Source organism: Colias philodice, chromosome 23 (assembly GCF_061535455.1).
Source record: "Colias philodice isolate Cphi_HAF_F1 chromosome 23, ilColPhil1 Martin Lab GWU primary, whole genome shotgun sequence".
Taxonomy (NCBI): Eukaryota; Metazoa; Arthropoda; class Insecta; order Lepidoptera; family Pieridae; genus Colias; species Colias philodice.
Genome location: NC_143108.1, coordinates 1561571 through 1586340, shown reverse-complemented (window position 1 = coordinate 1586340; position 24770 = coordinate 1561571). Strand labels below are relative to the sequence as shown.

Below are 24770 nucleotides of genomic sequence, written 5' to 3'. Positions count from 1 at the left end.
GATGACAGAATTTTTCGGAAGCGACCGGCGTGTGCGCAATTTTTTGCTCATAGTTTATAAATATATTTTTTTAAATTACTGATGTATTAATTGAAAAATCTAATCCCGTACGTCCCTCAAGAATTGAATGGAAGTGGATGTGGATAAAATTTCATTGATATTACTTTACTATTGTCCAAATGAAATTGATTCTCCGTTTAATTTTTGGCCAACTACACAACGTTTTTCTATCGAGGCAAATTTTGTCAATCGTGTTTCGGTTCCCAAACGTCACTAAACAAACTCTTCAATTAAATAAATCGATAAATAAAAAAAATCAAATTCAAAGTTTTTGAAGAAAAAAATTAATTCTCCGTGCGCTCGAAACGTCTGTTTTGGGTCTCATTTCGCCTTAAGGATTTTTTACACCTTGGGTTACATTATTGCCTATGTTGCTCAGTGAAGATGCGGCTTTCTAATGGTGAAAGAATTTTTGAAATCGGTCCAGTAGTTTATGCGTGAAAACCATACATACATACATAATTACAAACCTTTCTTCTTTATAATATTAGGTAGTATAGATACCGAAAATCCAACGCCAACGGGAACTATGCGGGTTTTCCTTTGACTACAAGGGCGAAGCTGCGGACGAAAAGCGGCCAAAATTTAGTTGTTCTAGAAATTGTAAAAAAATATAAAATAATGTTTGTAATAAAACCTCGTCAAAACGGTTGAATCGACCTGAATGGAATATGACACGGAGATAGATTGAAAAGAAAAACTAGTTATGTAATAAATCCGTTTCTAAATAGATATATTTGAAGTAAAGTAAAACAAAAGAATCAAGATAATAGATAATAATTAATAAGTAATAACATATTATAGTTATGGTATATAATATATCAGAGTTATTTTAATACTTTTCAATGGGTATACCTAATATCGCATTGTTATTTAACCTGGCGGATTTGTAAAACAATATCTAATAATTATGGTATATTGTTATGTAAGTTTAAACTTTAAAGTTATTATAAAACTGTCTCAGATGAATATATACTAATAAATTAAGTAGGTATTGATACGTTATATAATTTACATATCCGGTTAGCACATATTATAAAGCTGAAGAGTTTGTTTGTTTGAACGCGCTAATCTCGGGACCTACTGGTCCGATTTGAAAAATTATTTAGGTGATAGATAGCCCGTTTATCGAGGAAGGCTATAGGCTATATAATATCATCATGCAAAACCAACGGGAGCAGAGCCACCTGGGTGAAACCGCGTGCACAGCTAGTCACTAATAAAAAAAAAATATTTCGGTGTTAGATAGCCCATTCATCGCTAAGACCAGCAGGAGCCAGAAGAAAAATAGTAGACTGTAGAACAAATAAACTTACTCTGATAGTTCTTAGATAGGTACGTAGGTAGTATCTGAGAACTATTAGTCTTTGACATTAATATAATTAAGATAAAAGTTTTATTAGGTAACAGTTAAACTCAAAAAATACTGATAGACTACAGGCCCATGTTGAAAAATTTATGGGTCATTTGAACCACCACGTGACCCATAAATTTCTACCTGTACTTTCGAATTCTTATCTGCACTCAGTTGGACAGCTTACAAGTGACGTCATATTGCTGAATCTTATTATTTTATGCTCTTATATCGTTCTAGATAGGTCACCTGGTGGTTCAAATGACCCATAAATTTTTCAACATGGGCCTGTAGTCTATGAATCATTTATTGATAAAAAAAAAACTTTTATTGATAAAAAATAAACCCAAATCATACTCGTGGATTCCCAAAAAAATATACCAAGTAATTATTGGTGAAATATTGAATTGTTAGATCAACTACAGCATTGTTATTATTTATTATTTACATAATGTAACATCTAGGCGCCACGTGACGGCAAATGAAATTGGCCGTACTCCAATGCTAGTAAGAAATATGACGCCTAGTTGACCTTTGACCCTGCGTTTATTTAGTTGTTTATATTGTTTATCAACACCAATAATAAAATTGTAAATGCACAGGCATAATTTTAAAATTTTTTGTCTGTCTGTTTGTTCCGGTTAATCTCTGGAACGGCTGTACCGATTTTGACGGGACTTTCACTGACAGATAGCTGTTATTAAAAGGAGTAACTTAATCCGATTATCGAATTACATACCTGCATTGATTTTCTCTCTTTTCATTTTTAATTCTGTTCTCATTTGACTGAACTCTAAAATGACTCGACTCATTCGGAAGAAATTTTTAAGTGCGTCAAGTGGATTAAAAAATATTATAAATCCCAATTTAATCTCACAAATAACGTTTTTAACATAGTGTCTGTCGTCTATTTGAATATAATATTGTAATAACTTAATATGCAACATAACTTAATGTTATTCAACCAAACTATAATGGGTTAGCAATTTGCAGCCACGGACATCCTTACATAATCTCTTATATATAAAAATGAATCGCAAAATGTGTTGGTAAGCGCATAACTCGAGAACGGCTGAACCGATTTCGATAATTCTTTTTTTATTATATTCCTTGAAGTACGAGGATGGTTTTTATGTAGAGAAAACGTAAATATGTACCACGGGCGAAGCCGGGGCGGACCGCTAGTATCATTATATTATTATCTACTAGCTTCCGCCCGCGACTCCGTCCGCGCGGAAAAATTAAGATTTATTTATTTCTACGTATTTTTCCGGGATAAAAAGTATCCTATTTTATGCCCAGGATAATAAGGTATAATTATACCAAGTTTCATCGAAATCGAACCGTTAGTTTTTACGTGATGCCTTCACATACAGACAGACAGACAAAAATTTTTTTAATCACATATTTGGGTTTGGTATCGATCCAGTAACACCCCCTGCTATTTATTTTTTCAATATTTTCAATGTACAGAATTGACCCTTCTACAGATTTATTATATGTTTAGATAATATTATGTGAAAAATTGTCACATTGTTTATTATTATAACCAAACTATACGAAACGATTTAAAAACGACAAATTTTTCTGTATGAAATAGTAACTTATATGTACAAAATTGAATAAATATGTATTTTATATAAATATGTATTTATTAAGTACCTAATTTAATATTTTATCACGACATCACGTATCCAGCTGTCGTTCCCACGGTGGGAACGACAGCTGGATTTCGTCTGTTGATTTGTTTTAATCCATACTATCCATACTTAATATTATAAATGCGAAAGTAACTCTGTCTGTCTGTCTGTTACTCAATCACGCCTAAACTACTGAACCAATTTTCATGAAATTTGGTATGGAGATATTTTGATACCCGAGAAAGGACATAGGCTACTTTTTATCCCCGGAAAATGACGCAATCCCGGAAATCCCACGGGACCGGCAACTATGCGGGTTTTTCTTCGACTGCGCGGGCGAAGCCGCGGGCGGAAACCTAGTAGAAAATAAATAGGAAATGCTGCATGGAAATTTCGATTTAGATACATATTTGATGCAATTAGAAGTGTGCAATATTATAATTTATAACAGTTATATTTAATATTATGTCATAGGTAATATAATATGTAATATTGCTTTGTGCAATATGTATTAATATGCCATTATACATTATATAGGTAAATTTTGTTATGGTTTTAATGCGTTTTAACAAGCATATCTCCTCTTTTTCACGGCTGTTACATATCACTGTTATTTCACAGATGTTCAAAGACTCGTTGATTCGACATAATCTGTTACCTGTTCAAGGTCATAGTAATCTCACAGAATTACCCAATTCGCAAGATAGGTACTGTATTTCGACTCGTTACCAATTGCATGATGTAGGTACATAATATTTAATGTATAGGTACTAGCTGATCCATAAAACGTCGTATATTCTCAAACTAGCTTACCGCCCGCGGCTTCGCCCGCTTTGTCTAAAACCTAATAAATTATATACCTTCCTTTTGAATTACTCGTTCTATTAAAAAAACCGCATCAAAATCTAATTTTAAAGATTTATCATTTAAGCATACATAGGGACATAGGGACAGAGAAAGCGACTTTGTTTTATACTATGTAGTGATGATGATGATGTAGTAAAGAATAATCAAGGAATAAAGAAGGTCGATTTGTGTAATAATGTCCTATAATATATATTTATTTCTTTATAACTAGAGGTCCGCCTCGGCTTCGCCCGTGGTACATATTTCACAATAAAAGGTAGCTATGTCCTTTCTTGGGTATCAAAATATCCCCATACCAAATTTCATGAAAATTGGTTCAGTAGTTTAGGCGTGATTGAGTAACAGACAGACAGACAGAGTTACTTTCGCATTTATAATATTAGTATGGATGTAGTGATAGACTAGCTTTAGGCCACGTGATATATGAAAATAAGTAGGTATAGCCCACCCTTTTACACCCAGAAAAAAACCAAAAGAAAGCTTTTGTAAAATCATAAATCATAATCCTTATCTAAAGACCTTATTAGTTACACCTCGATAAACAGGGTGTTTAAACATAATTTCTAGTACTTATTGTTAAATCTTATATATAAAATTCTCGTGTCACAATGTTAGTCTGCATACTCCTCCGAAACGGGTGGACCGATTCTCATGAAATTTTCTGTACATATCGGGTAAGTCTGAGAATCGGCCAACATCTATTTTTCATATGTACCACGGGCGAAGCCGGGGCGGACCGCTAGTTCTTATATATAAAATTCTCGTGTCACAATGTTAGTCTGCATACTCCTCCGAAACGGGTGGACCGATTCTCATGAAATTTTCTGTGCATATCGGGTAAGTCTGAGAATCGGCCAACATCTATTTTTCATATGTACCACGGGTGAAGCCGGGGCGGACCGCTAGTATATAATAGGTATTGCTATTAAAAATGTACACAGCTGTAGCATTTATCATAATTACTTGGCATTTTAGCCTTATGTAAGAGAGTTGTGGTTTATCTAGACTACAGGCCCATGTTGAAAAATTTATGGGTCATTTGAACCACCAGGTGGCCTATCTATAACGATATAAGAACATAAAATATGTAATAACATTCAGCACTATGACGTCACTTGTAAGCTGTCCAACTGAGTGCAGAGTGCAGTTCCAGGACATCCCTTATCATATTATAGAGTATGTATACAAAAAAAATATCGCTCGAACCGATCAAATGCGTTTATTTTCATCAAAGAAGTTTCTTTAACACACAAATGTGATAATATATCACTAGAAATGTATTTTATAGATATCTACTGTTAAAAACTAACTTGCAGCGACCAAGGACTTTCAGTTATGATAATAACGTTTTATTGTAACTATTACATAACATACATGTATATTATATTGTGAACAAGCTGACGAGAAAACAATAACCCTTTGTGCGATGATTTGCGTAACTGCAAACATTTGCTACGGATTCATTATTGTCGCATTGGTGCAGTGGTAACAGTAGGTAGTAGGTACTATCTATCTATTGCTCGCAGCTTCTCTCTCGTCAAAGTAAATTTTCACGGTCCCCAATGGATTCCCTGAATTTATCATAGTTTTCTTATATTATTATGTAGACATAGTGCAAAATTCCAGCTCGATCGGTCCAGTAGTTTGGGCTGTAGATTAGTCAGTCAGTCACCGTTTCGTTTCATACGAGTGAAAATTTTGTATAAAAAAATAGTTTGGAAAATCCAAAAGTGCACGCCTCATAATTTTTTTTTAATAATTATTTATTAATTATTTTTTTTTTATTTAATAACAACTAAACCACATCGAATCAGACCCTGAAAAATGAAAGGGTTCTATTCCTGAGCATACTCAAGCGTAAGAGAAAAAAAAAGACTCGATTAGTAAAGTATTTCGGTCGCTACTCGCTATCGTGTTAACAAGAAAATCCTCCGCACATACAGACACACGGACGTCCAAGACAGAACTTTTTTAAACTGTTTTTTAACTAGTTTAAATAACAAAAATGACATCAAAAATATCATGAACGTTAAAAATAGTGTTTTTTCTTAATATGTGTGTGTATGTATTATCTTACAAGTGCAATGTATGATACATAAAGACATTTTAAGTTTGAAAAATCAGATGTTTTGCGCGAAGTGACAGTAGTACCCACCTCAACGCTTCGCTTATGAGGCGTGCAAAAATGACTCGATTAGTAAAGTATTTCGGTCGCTATCGTGTTAACAAGAAAATCCTCCGCACATACAGACACACGGACGTCCAAGACAGAACTTTTTTAAACTGTTTTTTAACTAGTTTAAATAACAAAAATGACATCAAAAATATCATGAATGTTAAAAATAGTGTTTTTTCTTAATATGTGTGTGTATGTATTATCTTACAAGTGCAATGTATGATACATAAAGACATTTTAAGTTTGAAAAATCAGATGTTTTGCGCGAAGTGACAGTAGTACCCACCTCAACGCTTCGCTTATGAGGCGTGCAAAATTACTTTGGAAATGAAAGGATTTACACTTTAATAATTATGAGACAAAAAAATATTGCTTTAAAGGTCCTTAATAAATCTGTTCTCAAAAATTATCCATCAACAGCAATTTATTGCACGCCTCATAAGCGAAGCGTTGAGGTGGGTACAACTGTCACTTCGCGCAATACATCTGATTTTTCAAACTTAAAATGTCTTTATGTATCATACATTGCACTTGTAAGATAATACATACACACACATATTAAGAAAAAACACTATTTTTAACGTTCATGATATTTTTGATGTCATTTTTGTTATTTAAACTAGTTAAAAAACAGTTTAAAAAAGTTCTGTCTTGGACGTCCGTGTGTCTGTATGTGCGGATCCTTTTTCTTGTTAACACGATAGCGACCGAAATACTTTACTAATCTAGTCTTTTTTTTTCTCTTACGCTTGAGTATGCTCAGGAATAGAACCCTTTCATTTTTCAGGGTCTGATTCGATGTGGTTTAATTGTTATTAAATAAACAAAAATAATAATTAATAAATATTTATTAAAAAAAAATTATGAGGCGTGCACTTTTGGATTTTCCAAATTATTTTAGTTTAGTATCATTTTATTATAATTATTATTTTAAGATATTACATGTGTTTATACTCTGAGAATGTTTATTTATGATAACTTCATTCATTCTTCACGTTGAATGAAATAACGGCCTTATCAAGAAATCTTTGCTTACACAATATAATGTGTTATGTGACGTCATTACATTTCCTGATATACATACCTATATAGTTTTTTAAACTAGTTTGATTCGTTACGTCACGCATAAATTATTTAGCCCAAAGGAAAATCCCTTGTTATTTTAATACAACTCGTCTGATAAGTTAGTTGTAAAGTCACTTATAGATTGAACAAAATAAATTATAATAAAATTCAAATAAAATATAATAAATCATCATAATTAAGCCGAATCGAAGATGTTTACGCTACAGAGTTTGCCTAAAAATAGATTTTCATACTTACCTACATTTTAAATTAGAATCTTAATTCTTATTCATGAAAATGTTATGAATTCAAAATATTTAGAATTATTAAATCAACTATTATTATAATTTATTACATTCATTCAATGTATGTAGGTACCTACCTACTTATCTAGTACATAACTATATGTGCATTTTATCTCAAATCATAATTATTATAATGAAGATTTAAACTTATCGTTTATATGTATCTTATTGTACTTAATAATATTTTGTAATTTTTTGCAGTCTTAAAAAACAATAAACGTATTATTAAAAAAATATTTAGTCTGGCATAAACATTCGACTTTTCCTTGTACAATGATAATATAATGACTGTTTTTTATGTAATATTTGCATATAAACAGGGGCGTGCACAGAGTTTTTGGACAGGGTAGGCAGAAATATTGTAATGATATTAAGTCATAAAAACTAATATTTCATATTGCAGTACTGATATTTGATTGGAGATACATAGTATTTCCGCAAAATAATGGAAAACATATCACGAACATAGGTCATATTATTATCTATAAAATAATTGTCAAAGTAGGTATGATATCCTAACTAGTATTCTATAATATTGTATGTAATTAATGATTAACTTTACCTTTGTGTATTACAAATTCCGGTATAGATCCATTTATACATCGGCCTTTTTCCTATCACTCTCTGTTTGATAAAAGTTTATTCATAAAACAAAAATAAGAATTTTTCGTTAAATTAGGTATGCCTTATTATCTTACAAAATACACTGATGATATACATACATAATCTATTTAGTTACTCTCAAAACACTTCACTTGCAAATTGTCGTAGTAAACATTATTAATTTTCTCAAAAAACAAATTTAACCTCAAAGTAAACGTTTGTTATTTCCAAAACAAAACAAACGAATAATGATACTATTTGCAGATGGTCTTTACCGCTACAAAATTGTATACATTATCACACTTCTTAAATTGGTCGCATATTCAACTTCAGTTTCGACTTTGGATGTAGTTCCGAATTCGGTTCGTACCTAATTCGTATATCTTCGTAAAAAGACACTGCCTACCTTGTGTGTTTGTGTGCGTGGTTTTATTACATCAGTGTGCCGTGTTTATAGGCACGCACACATATAAAATATGCGTAGACACGCAGAGCACACATATAAAAACTTAGACACGGATAGTTTGTGTCTTTGCCGTCCCGTGACGTACTGGGTCCTGTGGCGGCGCTAGTGCAGCGCATGAATAGTGACTTGAGCCGAGCCGGTGTTATAGAAATTAGATAATAATGCTACCAAAATACCGATAGATGGATCTAAAATATATTTGAAATATATTTTTATTTCATAACTTCATTTATGCATATTAAATATTGATCAGAGTTTGGTAAATGGTAGGGTAGGCAGTGTCTTTATGTCTTTATGGAATGCACGCCACTGCATATAAATGTAAAATGCATCGACGACATAAACAAAAAATTAATAATAACTGTAGACTGTAGAGTAATTTGAACTATTAGTCAGTTCAATAAAGAAACGAATCTTCAATGGCGGCCAAAGCTGACTTTGACAGATGGTAGGATCATCAAAAAAGAAAATAAAAATAACGTAAATTGATAATTATTTTATGAATTATTTCAAATTGTTTGTTGACAAACTTTTTTGTTATTGTATTTGTGTATTTATATGAATTATCATATTTACGTATACAGAATGTAATAAAATCCCCATAATACTTGTAATAAGCCCATAAAACTGAACAACTTTTCCCAAAGAACATATTTTGTCAAATTCCAATAAAACATTATTTACTTTCGCAAATGCATAATTGTCATTGTAAATTTATGATAAAAACTATTATAGGGAAAATCAAATACATTTTAGTGATTTTATTTTTCTATTTTTTTTTTGCATACCGTACGGCCGTGTGTGAGCGAGAGGGAATGATAAGCGCCGCCATTGAAGATTCGTTTCTTTAAAGAACTAACTAATAATATGGTTTTTTATAAATCTTTTTTATTCATTTGATAAATGAATGCAAATATGATATGATTGGGGAGTAAAAAATGAGACGATGATTTATTCAAAATTTTTTACCTTTTTACTTGACAATAATTAAGAGGCCGTTGACCATAATTTTGAAGGCCATTTTTTGCATCATACAAATATTGAATTTGTTTTTCATTTTTTTGCTATTGTTTTTAATCTATATGCTAAAATTAATAATATAAGAGCCCACGACGGCCAGACTTTCCTTTCTTTCGGAAAGTTGAAAGTTTCTCTGTATATGTCTCCGATACAGATAAGAACGACTAGCGATTATCAAGTCTGGGTTGTGGTTACTTTGGCAGGAAACAGGTAGTAAGGGTGTATAAAATTGTACCTAACTTTCATTATAGTTTAAAAGCTAAATTTTATATATGTTACTTGGGGACCTATAAAAAGACATTACCTTAAGAGCCAGACAGTTTTCATGGTTCTTACATCTAGCCAGACACATTTAAAAAATAACTAACATATCATCAAATTCACATAACTACCTAAAAGCGTAATAAATATGAAATAACCCACTAAAAACATTAGTTAACTATAATTATTAAAAAAATAAAAGTATAATATATAAGTAATAAAGTTATTACTTATCTTTTACTTAGACTTATGTTGATGGAATTTCACGTATCCCGATGACTTTTTTATTGTGTCATCGAGATACGTGAAATTTCATCAACATAAACCCCCGTAAAAGATAAGTAATAACTTTATTACTTATATATTATACTTTTATTTTTTTAATAATTATAGTTAACTAATGTTTTAGTGGGTTATTTCATATTTGTTACGCTTTTAGGTAGTTATGTGAATTTGATGATATGTTAGTTATTTTTTAAATGTGTCTGGCTAGATGTAAGAACCATGAAAACTGTCTGGCTCTTAAGGTAATGTCTTTTTATAGGTCCCCAAGTAACATATATAAAATTTAGCTTTTAAACTATAATGAAAGTTAGGTACTATTTTATACACCTTCACTACCTGTTTCCTGCCAAAGTAACCACAACCCAAACTTGATAGTCGCTGGTCGTTCTTATCTGTATAGGAGACATATACAGAGAAACTTTCAACTTTCCGAAAGAAAGGAAAGTCTGGCCGTCGTGGGCTCTTGATCTATAATGAACACATATAGGTAGAATGCATTTGGCAATATCGTGTAGAATACTAAACTTAGAAAGTTTTTAATTTCAGTTGCGCCCTTCTTATAAATTATATGACATACCTACCTAAGCTACCTTCTTAACAACTTAATTTAAACCAAATTCAGAAGTATGATAATAAATACTTAAGTAATGCCAAAACTCCGAACTTCAAACTACGCTGCCAAATAAATTAGGACACGTAGACCATCCAGAAAAGCTGTCCACCTAATGATGTGATTGACTGCACAAATACGCCAATTGACAAAATAACAATAATTACTTTATTCAAAAAAATAACAATATAAAATCGAATTAAAAAATTGTTAAAAGCTAATAGCTACAAATCGTTGAAAAATTATTCTAAATATAGAAAAAACCTGTTAAGTAAAATAATTTAACAATAAAATACTTACCTATAAAAAAGTTTAAAATAACAGAGTGAAGGACGCGCCAAAGACCTTAGATTTTTGAACTTTGATATATTTTGTAAATATTGTCTAGTCTAAAACCTTTTATTTTTATGAATGGCAAAACTAGTTTTGATAAACTTCGACGAAAAAAATGTCTCAAACGGCAATAGTTTATAAACATATTCAAAACACAAAATCTGGTATTTTATTATGTGACCTGACCTATTTATAATATGCTAAATCGAATTTTAATAGGTTTTTTTATATTAAGTAGAAAAAAAACCTTTCAATATCTCTAGTTTTCGTTCTAAATTCCGTTCAACTGAGATATTTTCTTTGGAATTTAGATGCAGGCCAACGAAATAGAACTATTAGTTACTAGCTTTCCGCCTGCGTATTCAACAATAACCCGCATAGTTCCCGTTGCCGTTTTATTTCCAGGATAAAATCCTTTATCCTTTGTCATTTGTCAGGTCTTAAGTTATATCTGTACGAAATTTCATCCAAATCGATACAGTGGTAGAGGCGTGAAGAGGACAGACAGATAGAGCTATTGTCTCACTTATAATATTAGTTTGGATTCTATTACATTTTACCATATTTGCGTTTTATTACAGCAATCATGAACACAGGCTGGCTAGTATGGGAGTGCATCGTGTTTGGCATATTCGTGTTCGCTTCGTCGTTCGCGCCGCTATGGAAACGCAAGAAGGACGCGAAGGCGGGGGGGAACGCGAAGCGAGCGTACATCTTTGCGGGAGGAGGGGTTTCGGTGTTGGCTATGGTTTTATCTGTGGCTAGAGGCACGCTGGGAGTCAGATTGTTTTTGGGTAAGTGGTATTACATAATATTTAGTTTTATAGCATTCAAATCCTACTAATAGGTATTATAAATGCGAAAGTTTGTATGTATGTTTGTTACTCGTTCACTCAAACCTGATTTTCATAAAATTTGGCATGCCTACACAATATATTACGCATAGAGGGTAACTTGGATTCACACATAGCTATAGGCTATAAAGCTAGTAGGAGTGGGGCAATGCAGGTAAAACCGCGAGCACAGCTAATGTTTTATAAATGGCAAATATATAAAAAAATGGGGTGTCCATAAGACAAAGTACAATAAAAAGAAACACAGAGTAGAATAAATTCCATTGCTCTGGCGGGATCACGGGTGGCCGAGAGATCAGGCGTCGCTCCGGCAAGGCGAAAGACGCGGGTTCGAATCCGCCTTTTTTGGGTCTTATATATTATTGCATAATATTTTATTGTATTCGTTCTCGTTTATAGCTTTGTTGTGTGAGAAAAACTACAAACATAATAGATGTAATGTGGTAATGAATGGCTTAATTATCTTAATAATTTGTTTACACTTTATATTAGTAGGTACTAGCTGACCCGACAGACGCGCGTGGTCCTGCCTTCTAATTAATAATTAAATAGCGCCATATTGCAAACTTACTTACGTAAAATCAAACTGCACACGGGGTGCAAATCAAATTAAAAATCGGTTCAGCAGTTTTGGAGTCCATCGCGGACAAACAACGTGACGCGTACCTACTTTTTATGTATAAAGATTTCATTGTACAATAATTGCAAATCATATTTGTATAGAGCGGACAATAACACATTTATCATGACTTATTTAAATTGCATAAAAATATGACGGAAACATACGCGATCGTTGGAAATATCAAGGGATTTGATAATTCTTTAATTAATCGTCTATTGATTGATATTATGTGCAATAAAATAATTTTAATAATTTTAACAGGATTTTGAAAATGTAATTATCATTCAACTAATGCAAAAATGAGGATATTCAAGTCAAAATTAATCTCGTTAAAAGATAATATTATTATAAAATAAAAATAATAAAATAAAATAATATTTATTTGCTTATAATAAGGCTTTAGTAAGAAATGAGTAATTACGGAGCAAAGATAATATAAATATATAAAAAAAAATTGTCCATATTATCCTCAAAATGAAGATATATCTATACTTATATAATAAAGCTGAAGAGTTTGTTTGTTTGTTTCAACGCGCTAATCTCAGGAAATACTGGTCCGATTTGAAAAATTCTTTCGGTGTTAGATAGCCCATTTATCGAGGAAGGCTATAATATTATATCATCAGTCATCACGCTAAGATCAACAAGAGCGGAGCATTGCGGGTAAAACAGCGTGGCACAGCTAGTTATATATCTCTACCTCTCAGGTAGTGCAGGAAAATATATACAAAAATGGAGTCCATATAATTAATGTTTGCAATCAATATAGTAATTTCATACTAAATTACCCACATCTCAAGTAATTTGATTATCAGTAAATTGATATAAAAGAGTTTTATTCGTGTGGGTTTTACCGATTCCCTGGCGCTTGGTAATTTATTAGTAATTATATAGAAATACGTAATAACATGATTTATTGATCAAAGTCTCAGTTTAAATACATTACTTTTGTATAGTGTGGTATGTAACATATTAAAACTAGTTTCCGCCCACGACTTTGTGCGTGCATCCCCGTTTTTCCCCGTTCCCGCAAGAATTTCGGGAAATCCTTTCTTCTACCTAACATCTACCTGCATGCCAAATTTCAGCCCGATACGTCCAGTGGTTTGGGCTGTGCGTTGATAGATCACTATATCAGTCACCTTGGAGTTTTAAATATATAGATTTATTAAAACTTAAAAGATGCGTATTTTTTCCAAAACTACACATGAAATATTATGTTAGCATTTTCTTGTGGTTGTTTTGTATGAGTAGATATTATTATAAGTGAAGCAATTAAAAAAAATATGTGCGTGTACTAGTGTACACGCGTAAGAAGTGGAACTTCTTTATGACCTTATTTTTCAAAAAATAATTTACTGATATACGTCGAATCACGCGTGGTAGGGATAAGAAAAAGATGGCGTGTAACGGAAAAATATCATGCGTAACGAAAAAATGTTACACTAAATTTTTTTCCAACCAAGATAAAGAAGTTTCACTTCAAAAAATATATAAACCAATGTGTAAAAAATATAAACAAACATGTGTTCGAACTTCGAAGCCTCGGGATAAATAATTATATACCTAGTTAACTAGTTAATATTAATGGCGTTTAAAGTTCTGTAAAAAGTATTTTATATCTAAATTTAATAGTTTAATTCCTAAACAAAATAGGTACTTACTTATGTTAGAATTATTCACGTCTAATATATACAATTAAAATTAATTATAAATTGCTTGTTAGTTGTTACACATAGGTATTTTAACACTTTTTATGGTAATCTATTATCCAACGTCATTTCGGTTAAAAATATAATTATTTTTTGACAAACACACAGGTATTCATTAAAACAACTTCATTTTATTTCCAAATTGCAAACTGAAAAAACACTGTGAATTTAAATTGAAATACAATCATTTGATAGACGAATTTAAAATTAGTGCTAATAAAGGTAAATGTAAGTAGGTATTTCTTTTATATTATCACTACATAGTATAAAATAAAATCGCTTTCTCTGTCCCTATGTCCATATATTGTATGCTTAAATCTTTAAAACTACGCAACCGATTTTGATTTGGTTTTTTAACAGATACAGTGATTCAAGAGGAAGGTTTTAGTACCTATATAATTTATCAGGTTTTAGACAAAGCGGGCGATGTTGCGGGGAGGAAAGCTAGTATTCACTTATCTGTTTTATGTTCTTTACAATTTAGCTGTTTTTAACAGAAGTTTAAATTCATAGCACATAGTATGACCACAGTATTACAATATCTATACAGTACGGAAACGAATGTACTTGCACAGAGAAACGGAGGGGAACTGGCGGGGGGTCGGGCGACGCGGGCCGCGTAATGCAAACACGCTTAGTTTGCATTACCTAGCGCGAAAGGACGACGCAGTCGTATTTTTCTGTAATAATTTTATTATACATACTTACATATTCTATTATGGCGCGCACAAACTGTTCCGTGTACGGATGTAAATCTACATTGAAATCCCAGAAGGAAACAATATTTTAGAAAGATTGTATTTGTATCTGTTGAATTTAAATCAAAGCTATGTATATGTTGTCCTCATTATTTTCTTATCAGATTGTTCATCCCAATGTAAATGCATTACTTAGATAAATGTTATAATAGACAATTAAGAACATCTGAAAATAAAGTGTCACGTAAATATTTAGCATTGCAATATAATATATACATATATGTAATTACATATAATATATAAAATAACAAATAATTACATCAGATTTAATAATCGAAATTATTTTTAATGTACATGTCGTGGCCATATCGTAGATTTGCTCATTTCATGAAATGGCCAACATAGTTTGGTCAGATCGTTAAATCGTCAACGTTTCACGATTTGGTCATAGACATTTGGCCAGATCGTATAAAATATCTTAGAGTCCATAAAACATTAAACAATTCAGAATATTTTAAGAACTTGTTTATTGAAACGTTGACGATATAACGATCTGGCCAAACTAAATTAGCCATTTCATGAAATGAGCAAATCTACGATATGGCCACGACATACATATACATAAATGATTACATCATAATAGTAATAATCACAATTGTTTTAATTCCAATTTGTTGCAACCCTAGCATATTTTCTTGTGGCAGCGTAAGTACCTACACTGGCGGCGGCATCGCGCGACATCAAAGGCGTTGCCTTACTGTAGGAAATAATATTGTAATACTGTGGTATGACCTTAGAGTATGTATTAGCGTAGGTATGACTGAACGATAAAATATTAAAAACAATCGACTCTTTGACAGGAAATACTTTTTCTTTATTTCCCGTGGTATGTGGGTACATAGCAAAATTAAATGATTATTATTAATTATTATCGATTCAGAAAAAAGTACTTTTAAAATTATAAGAAGATTCCTTTTTAATTGTTTTGAAAACTAAATAATATCTAGTAGTTTTTGCAAAGTTTGGTGAAGGCCAATCAACCTTATTAATTTTATGTGCCTTCTTACAATATTAACAAACTATTCCGCCTGCGGCTTCGCCCGCGTTTTCAAAGAAAAACCCGCGTAGTTCCCGTTCCCGTGGGATTTCCGGGATAAAACCTATCCTATGTGTTAATCCAAGTTACACTCTATATGTGTGCTAAATTTCATTGTGATCTGTTCAGTAGTATTTGCGTGAGTAACAAACATCCATACATCCATACTTACAAACTTTCGCCTTTATAATAGTACTTAGTAGTAGGATTAAAGTATTTCCAGTAGGTATAATCAAGTTATCTTCTAGCGATGTAACATTTTAGGCCTTATTATCTAAGTGTTAGAGTTTAAATTTCAATATCATATTATATTGGCGGTACACAAAAAAACGACGAAAAAAACCAAACTAAAAAGATGTTACTGCTGCATGAAACGTCAGTTTATATTTTTTTCTTATAAATCTAAATGTCACTAATGATCAAGTTCGTTATAACTTATATTATAACAAAAAAAAACAAAGCCTCTTGTACGCTCTAAATTTAATAGTTATTTGAGAAACTAGTTTCAACACAATATATGAATTATGAATTCGTATATTATTATTTTTTTGCGAATTAGTGTATTGTTAATTTATTAAATTATTGCTGTTACAATCCGGATGTTGAATATCTTAAAATTTACAATGATGTGAAAATATGTAATTTAAGGTTTTAGTTTATGTAGGTATTTTGTTATTCTTGTGAAATATAACGGAATTAAATTTGTCATACATATTGGGTACTAGCTGTATAACCTTCCTCGATAAATGGACTATCTAATACCGAAAGAATTTTTCAAATCGGACCAGTAGTTCCTGAGATTAGCGCGTTCAAACAAACAAACTCTTCAGCTGTATAATATAGATGTAATGTAAATTCCAGGCTTCCCCTCCGAGCTGGTGTACTTCGGTTCCGCAATGTGGGAGACGCTGTACGGCATGATCTTAGCCTTCCCCATTGTGTGCTGGGTCTTCATACCGGTCTACTTTAGACTGCAAACCAATTCTGTTTATGAGTATTTGGAGGTATGTTTTAACTATTATTATCCTACTAATTTTTATCTGACATTTATTATCTGACTGACCGGTTGGCTTGGTAGTGGCCCTGCCTTCCAAGCCAGAGGTCGTGGGTTCGATTCCCACCCGGGGCAAATATTTGTGTGATGAACATAGATGTTTGCTCTGTATCTGGGTGTTACATAATATCTATATATAAGTATTTATTTAAAATTATATATATATGTATGTTTATCAGCCATCTGGTTTCCTTAGCACAAGCGAAAGCTTAGTATGGGATCAGATCATGCCGTGTGTGAAAATTGTCCTGAAATATTTATTTTATTATTTTTACTAATTGTTGCCGCAACAAAATCGTGCGGAACGGAGCGTTGCGACTGCGTCATCGCGTCGTCACGTCGCGGCGCCGTGCGATTGGCCGCGGATTGACCCCACTGTCCTCTACTACTTCGACTCGCCACGCAACCGCTGAGCAGGACACTCCCTCACTAAAATTAATCTACCAAACGCATTTTGTAATTTTAAATATTAAACTATATACGCACAAGTTTATTGTCTTCTTCTTTCGTCGTCAACATTTTCTGGACCTTCGACACCGGATCACATCCTGGATTTTGGAGACGCAATCGGCGAAGAAGTCGCAAAATTACAGTGCAGTTTGGTAAGACGGCCAGCTAATTTATCCAACCCTGTAAAGCTTCATCTGAGTGATACTGTGCTTTGTATATTCCAGAGCTTTCGGTGTTGCTTGCCTCCTCACGTGCTTTTACGCTACCGAAGAATCTGCTTCACGTGGCACGTAAGTACTTGTAGCTTTTTACTTCAGTCATTATGTCTCTTTCTGAGCAAAAGGAGCTTAAGGATTTGAGAAAAAAAAGGGGATTAATCAAATGTAGGCTAACGAATTTTAAGAAATATGTTTCGTCTTTTGAAAACGTGGATCTTGATACACATCAAAGGGCAGAACTAAAATTACGTATACCAGGTGCACAAAGTTTAATGAACGATTTCAACCAAGTACAAAGTAAAATCGAAGATCTTGTCCCGGAGTCAGAAACGGATAAACTCATAGAATCACGCGTAGAGTTTGAGAGGGAATATTATGTTGTCCTGGCGATGCTGGACTGCATGGTAAACCCAGATAATTCCGAGGATAGATCTAATAAATCCATTGACTGTTCCTTAGCGCACGACCATACGACCTGTAACAATTTTAATAACGATTCAGTAAAATTACCGACTATTTCTGTACCTAGCTTTGACGGTTCACATGAACACTGGGTAGAATTTCGCGACACGTTTTCATCCTTAATTCACAATTCGAAAACAATACCACCGGTTCAAAAATTCCATTATTTAAAGGCGAGTTTAAAAGGCGATGCCAAAATCGTTATAGAAAACGTTGAATTTTCATCCGAAAATTATCTGGTTGCATGGGAGCTTTTATTACACCGTTTTAATAACACGCGATTGATAGTGCAAAGTCACATTAAGGCAATATTTTCACTTCAAAACGTCTCAAGAGAATCGGCTATTCAATTACACAATTTAATTGATACAGTTTTAAAAAATTTACGTATTCTTAAAATCTTAGGAGAACCCACGGAATACTGGGACACTTTGATTATTTATATCGTAGTTTCAAAGTTAGATCCTACCACTGAACGCGAGTGGGAACAATTTAAAAATACCTTTTACAAAATAAACAAGGACAAAATTATTAAACTAAACGATTTATTAGAATTTATTAAAGAAAAGGCCGATTTATTAACTACACTATCCGTAAATCACAATAAACCTAGTATTTCAAATAACTCAAATAAATTTTCTACTTACCAAAATAAAAATTCATCATCCAAAATTCATTGCAACATAGTTTCGGATAACAAACAATCTAAATCGCAATCCAATAAGTCGCGCAGCCATTACAAGTCATGTTTGCTATGTAACGAAAGGCATCAGCTGTATTCATGCCAGAAGTTTCTCGACTTATCTCCGCAACATAGGGTTAATTTCATAAATGATAAAAACTTATGCATTAATTGTATGCGCCCAGGTCATTTAGTTGGTACTTGTCTTTTTGGTCCGTGTAGAAAGTGTGAACAAAAGCACAATAGTTTACTTTGTGATGCAATTAAATTATCACCAATTAAACAAAATACAGTGACGTTAACTACGTACGAGCACCCCTCGCTTACTAATACGCATCCCGTTTCAGTGGTTTCAGTAGATAACGCACACATGCAACTTCAATGTATTAATCACGCACAAACCGTTATGCATACAAAGGATGACAATTCTTCGCAACAGATTGTCATATTGTCTACGGCGATAGTTGAAGTATATAATGAATCGGGTGAGTATTATTGCGCACGCGCAGTTCTAGATAGCGGAAGCGAGCGATCCTTTATAACGCAATCGTTTGCAAATAAATTAAATATACGAATATTACAGTCCACTCAACATATTCACGGTGTAGGTAATTCTATTACGCAATGTTCGCAATCTTGTAACATTGAAATTAAATCGCGCGACGGGAGCTTCACTGCCCGTTTTCAATGTTTGATTTTGCCCCAAATTACATCAAAATTGCCTACAACCACGGTTAATTTAAATCAATTTAATATTCCTCACAATTTATTGTTAGCTGATCCCAATTTTTACGAAAGTCAACCTATTGATTTACTGATCGGTGCTGATTTATTTTGGGAATTAATAACCGAAGGAAAAATGCGCCTGAAAAGTGGTCCTTTCCTTCAAAACACCAAATTAGGTTGGATAGTGTCAGGTGCAATTAAATCTTTTCCGTATACTAGTAATAAAAAATTATCACATATTAATTGTAATTATTCGACGTTATCCACGGAAGATGATTCACTCGATAAGTTAGTTAGGAATTTCTGGGAATTAGAAGAATTATCCGCGCCTAGCAATAAATTACAGCAATTATCGAGCGAAGATAATATTGCTTGTGAGGAACATTTTATTCGCACAACACGTCGACTTTCCGATGGTCGTTTCTGTGTTTCAATTCCGTTGAAACAATCACCTGAGTTATTAGGTAATACACGCGCACAAGCTGAACGTCGTTTTTACGCGTTAGAGAAACGTCTTCAGCAAAATACTAATTATAAAAAGATGTATTCTGATTTTATACAGGAGTATATTAATTTAGGTCATATGAGTCTCGTCAATACGTATGGGAATCCGCACTATTTCCTACCGCATCATGGTGTGTTTAGGGAGCACGCCACCACAACTAAATTACGCGTAGTTTTTGATGCGAGTATGAAGTCTAGTTCCGGCGTATCATTAAACGACATACAAATGATTGGACCTGCTATTCAAGGTGACTTGATTTCTATTTTATTACGTTTTCGCGAGAATAGGTATGTTGCATGCGCTGACATTGAAAAATTTTACAGGCAATTGAATATTGCTGAAGATCAGCGTGACCTGCAGCTGATCTTGTGGCGGGATGATCCCTCAGAGCCGCTGAGGGTGTACCGACTCAACACCGTGACGTACGGAACGGCATCCGCACCGTATCTAAGTTGTAGATGTTTAAAGGAATTAGCCAAACACTCGAATATTCCGTATGTAGCCGATACTATTAATAATTGTTTTTACGTTGACGATCTCATAGTTTCATCGAATTCTATATCCGAATTAGAAAATATTTGTAAAGAAACTAGTAGTCTTTTAGATTCAGCATGTATTAAATTACGAAAATGGATTTTTAGTCATAATTTAAATTTAATTACGCCTAGCGTTAATGAATCGCAAACACACGATCTATGTTTACTGAATAAAACTTGTAACAATAAAACTTTAGGTATCGGATGGAATAGTCTCGATGATTATATTTATTATTTCACGCAAATTATACAAAAGAGTGAAGTAGTGACAAAACGTATTATTTTATCGTGTGCTTCACAAATATACGATCCGTTAGGATTATTGAGTCCGTTTATTACTATCGCAAAGCATTTATTACAAAGATGTTGGTTGTTAAAATTGACGTGGGATGAATCGGTTCCTAACGAAATTTCGCAAATATGGGATAAGTTTATAAATGGATTATCTTTTCTTAGTAGTTTACGAATACCGCGTCACGTTATGTGCATTGATCCAGTGCGAACCGAACTACATATATTTACAGATGCTTCACAGGTCGCGTACGGAGCTTGCGCATACGCTCGTACGATCAATGCAACAGCTGATGTCACAGTGCGCTTGATATGTTCGAAGGGTAAGATCGCGCCGACTAAACCTACAACTATACCTAGATTAGAGTTGTGTGGTGCGTTGTTAGGTGCACGATTATATTATAAGCTTATTGGATCACTGCGTTCAAATTTTGATAAAATTGTATTTTGGACAGATTCAACTATCGTTTTAGGTTGGTTAGGTATGCCTATTAATTTATTAAAACCTTATGTTCAAAATAGGACGGCAGAGATTCACGAGCTGACCAAGGAACATCCATGGCGTCACGTCGCAGGCAAGGATAATCCAGCCGATTTAGTCTCACGCGGGCAAAGTCTAGAAGCGCTTAGCTCCTCATCTTTATGGTGGGAGGGTCCGTTATTTTTACATAATGTACATTTTGAATTGACCGATTTAAAACATTCCAAATTAATTAATACAGATTTACCGGAAATTAAATCTACAAATATTTGTTGTCACATAAGTAATAATTTAAACGATAATTTAATTATTTTTTCTCGATTTTCACAATATAATAGACTTAAACGCGCAGCTGCTTATGTATTACGTTTTATTAATAACGCGCGAAATAAAACTAATAAGTGGACAGGTTTAGTATCAGTCGAGGAATTAAATCGTGCTGAATTAACGTTAGCAAAGTTGAGTCAACAGGAATCGTTTCCCGATATTTACTATGCGCTTAAAAATAATAAAAATATAACGAACATATCAGGCTACAATCAAATTTCTAAAGTAAATGTATTCTTTGACGCGAATAATAATTTAATTCGTGTAGGTGGGCGTATTCAAAATTCGCCAAATTTTAGTTTTAATAAAAAATTTCCTATTTTAATCGCAGCTAATCATCATTTTTCACTTTTGCTTTTTCGGTTCGAGCATGAACGTTTACTCCACGCCGGGCCACAGCTTCTACTGTTTACGATCAGAGAGATGTGGTGGCCGGTCGGCGGCAGAAACCTCGCTAGGAAGGTGGTACATTCGTGCATGCGCTGCGCACGACTGCAACCGACTACGGTCGCGCCTATTATGGGGAATCTACCGCAGGAGCGTCTGGACCCAGGTTACCCGTTTATACGTTGTGGTGTCGACTACGCTGGCCCAGTGTTCACGTTGAATCGTAAAGGCAGAGGTGCTAAGTTACAAAAATCGTACATATGCTTATTTATATGTTTTGTTACACGCGCGGTTCACTTGGAACTTGTTAGCGATCTATCGTCGGAATCATATCTATTAGCTTTGAAACGTTTTATATCGCGGCGAGGTAAACCCGTGACTATCTTTTCTGACAATGGGAAGAATTTTGTCGGTCTCATGAATGAGTTCAAAAAATTTTTAGCTACCTGTTCTGATGAAATTAAAGCATATGCAACTTCGCAAAATATTAATTTTAAAATGATACCTTTTTACGCTAGTCATTTCGGGGGATTGTGGGAAGCTGGAGTAAAAAGCTGCAAGCACCATCTCAAACGTGTAGTAGGTAACGCACATTTAACGTTCGAGGAGTTTAGCACAGTATTGACCCAGGTTGAAGCTGTCCTGAACTCCCGTCCTTTGACCCATCTTTCCACAGATCCCAATGATTTCCTTCCACTTAGCCCTGCACATTTCCTGGTTGGTCGTCCGCTGACTGCACCTGTAACGGCTGAGCTGCTATACGACGTGCCTGAGCTTCGTCTCCCGAGGTTCCAGAGGGTGGAACAAATACGCCAGCACTTTTGGAATCGTTGGTCCAAAGAGTATGTCTCCGAGATGCAAACGCGAACCAGATGGCACCAGCACAAGGGGGAGCTCAAGGAGAACACGCTCGTTCTCATTAAGGACGACCGATTGCCGCCGTTGAAGTGGAGCTTGGGGCGCATCCACGCGACATATCCGGGGAAGGATGGAGTAGCACGAGTGGCCGACATTCGTACTGCAGACGGCATCGTGCGTCGGGCGTTCACTAAAATTTGTCCGCTTCCTTCACCAGATAGCTGATTCTTCGCTTCGTGGTCGACAGTTCGTTGGAACCAGCACGTTCCAAGGCCGGGAGCATGTTGCCGCAACAAAATCGTGCGGAACGGAGCGTTGCGACTGCGTCATCGCGTCGTCACGTCGCGGCGCCGTGCGATTGGCCGCGGATTGACCCCACTGTCCTCTACTACTTCGACTCGCCACGCAACCGCTGAGCAGGACACTCCCTCACTAAAATTAATCTACCAAACGCATTTTGTAATTTTAAATATTAAACTATATACGCACAAGTTTATTGTCTTCTTCTTTCGTCGTCAACACTAATATTATAAATGCGAAAGTTTGTTTGTTACACCTTCACGCAAAACTGCTGAAATGATTTTCTTGAAATTTGGCACAAATATAATATAGGGTAACTTGGATTAACACATATGATAGTTTCCAAAAATCTCATGGGACTACGTGAGCAAAGCAGAGGGCGAAAGGCTAGTAGCTTATAATTTGATAAATTCGCTAGTATCGTTGTTGATTTGTTATTTAATTGGTGGACCTCAGTGTATTCTTATTAATAAATAATAGAGATAAAATGATCCTTCTTTGGAAAAAGAAACAAGAACAAAGTCTACGCTAAAGGTCACCACAATTCAATACATAATTAGTATCCTAAAATTATTTATATGGCGAACAAAAACTTGACTATATAAAAACTCGCATAAGAATACATCCAATTTAATTGTAATCTAGTTAGTTAAAAACACTAGATCTTCAATTTATAACTATACTAGCTGTGCCCCGCGGTTTTACGCGCGTTGCTCCGCTCCTGTTGCTATTAGCGTGATGATATTATATAGCTTATAGTCTTCCTTGATAAATGGGCTATCTAACACTGAAAGAATTTTTCAAATCAAACCAGTAGTTCCTGAGATTAGCGCGTTCAAACAAACAAACTCTTCAGCTTTAAAATATTAGTATAGACTAGGAGCCTGGGTCATTAAATGTTTGTAGCAAATATGGTGGAAAATAAAAGATTTATTTAGTGGTCCGCCCCGGCTTCGCCCGTGGTACATATTTCGCAATAAAAAGTAGCCTATGTCCTTTCTCGGGTATCAAAATATCTCCATACCAAATTTCATGCAAATTGGTTCAGTAGTTTAGGCGTGATTGAGTAACAGACAGACAGACAGACAGAGTTACTTTCACATTTATAATATTACTAATATTGGTAATATGGATTATTTATCTAATTATTTCCTTTCAGATGCGATTCGGTTCTAAATCAGTCCGTCGTATGGCGGCCGCTACGTTCCTCCTACGTCAGATTCTAAACCTCGCTGTCACAGTATATACTCCTACAGTAGCCTTACATGCTATACTGGGGTTACCTCATTGGGCATCTGCTGCTGCGCTCACTGTTGTGGCTGTGGTTTTCAACTTACTTGGCGGCTTGGCTGCTGCTATACGGTAAGTCATTGAAAAAAAGCCTTGAATGATGTCTGTCTTAAGAGTAATTGACATAAAATATAAGGAGGTACCTCGCTGTCACAGTATATACTCCTACAGTAGCC

The 24770-nt window shown here is 34.0% G+C and overlaps 1 protein-coding gene and 2 long non-coding RNA genes across 3 annotated transcripts in view; 1 reads left to right on the top strand and 2 right to left on the bottom strand.

Annotated features, from left to right (window-relative positions):
- Window positions 1–24770, bottom strand: part of LOC149477868 (uncharacterized) — a 395772-nt gene that overhangs the window by 331286 nt on the left and 39716 nt on the right. The gene's annotated exons all lie outside the window — the stretch shown is intronic.
- The window catches only part of LOC149477869 (sodium-coupled monocarboxylate transporter 1), a 36536-nt gene that overhangs the window by 4463 nt on the left and 7303 nt on the right, over window positions 1–24770 (top strand). The window contains exons 2-4 of the mRNA XM_089709766.1: window positions 11627–11839; window positions 16889–17031; window positions 24464–24666. Coding sequence (XP_089565892.1) covers window positions 11632–11839; window positions 16889–17031; window positions 24464–24666 — 554 coding nt within the window. The 5' untranslated portion in view covers window positions 11627–11631. The remainder of the gene's footprint in view (window positions 1–11626; window positions 11840–16888; window positions 17032–24463; window positions 24667–24770) is intronic.
- On the bottom strand, window positions 18004–19809 carry LOC149477870 (uncharacterized). Its single transcript, XR_016317522.1, has 2 exons — window positions 18859–19809; window positions 18004–18224 (listed from the first exon to the last, which is right to left on the bottom strand). It is a non-coding gene; the product is annotated as an uncharacterized LOC149477870 (long non-coding RNA).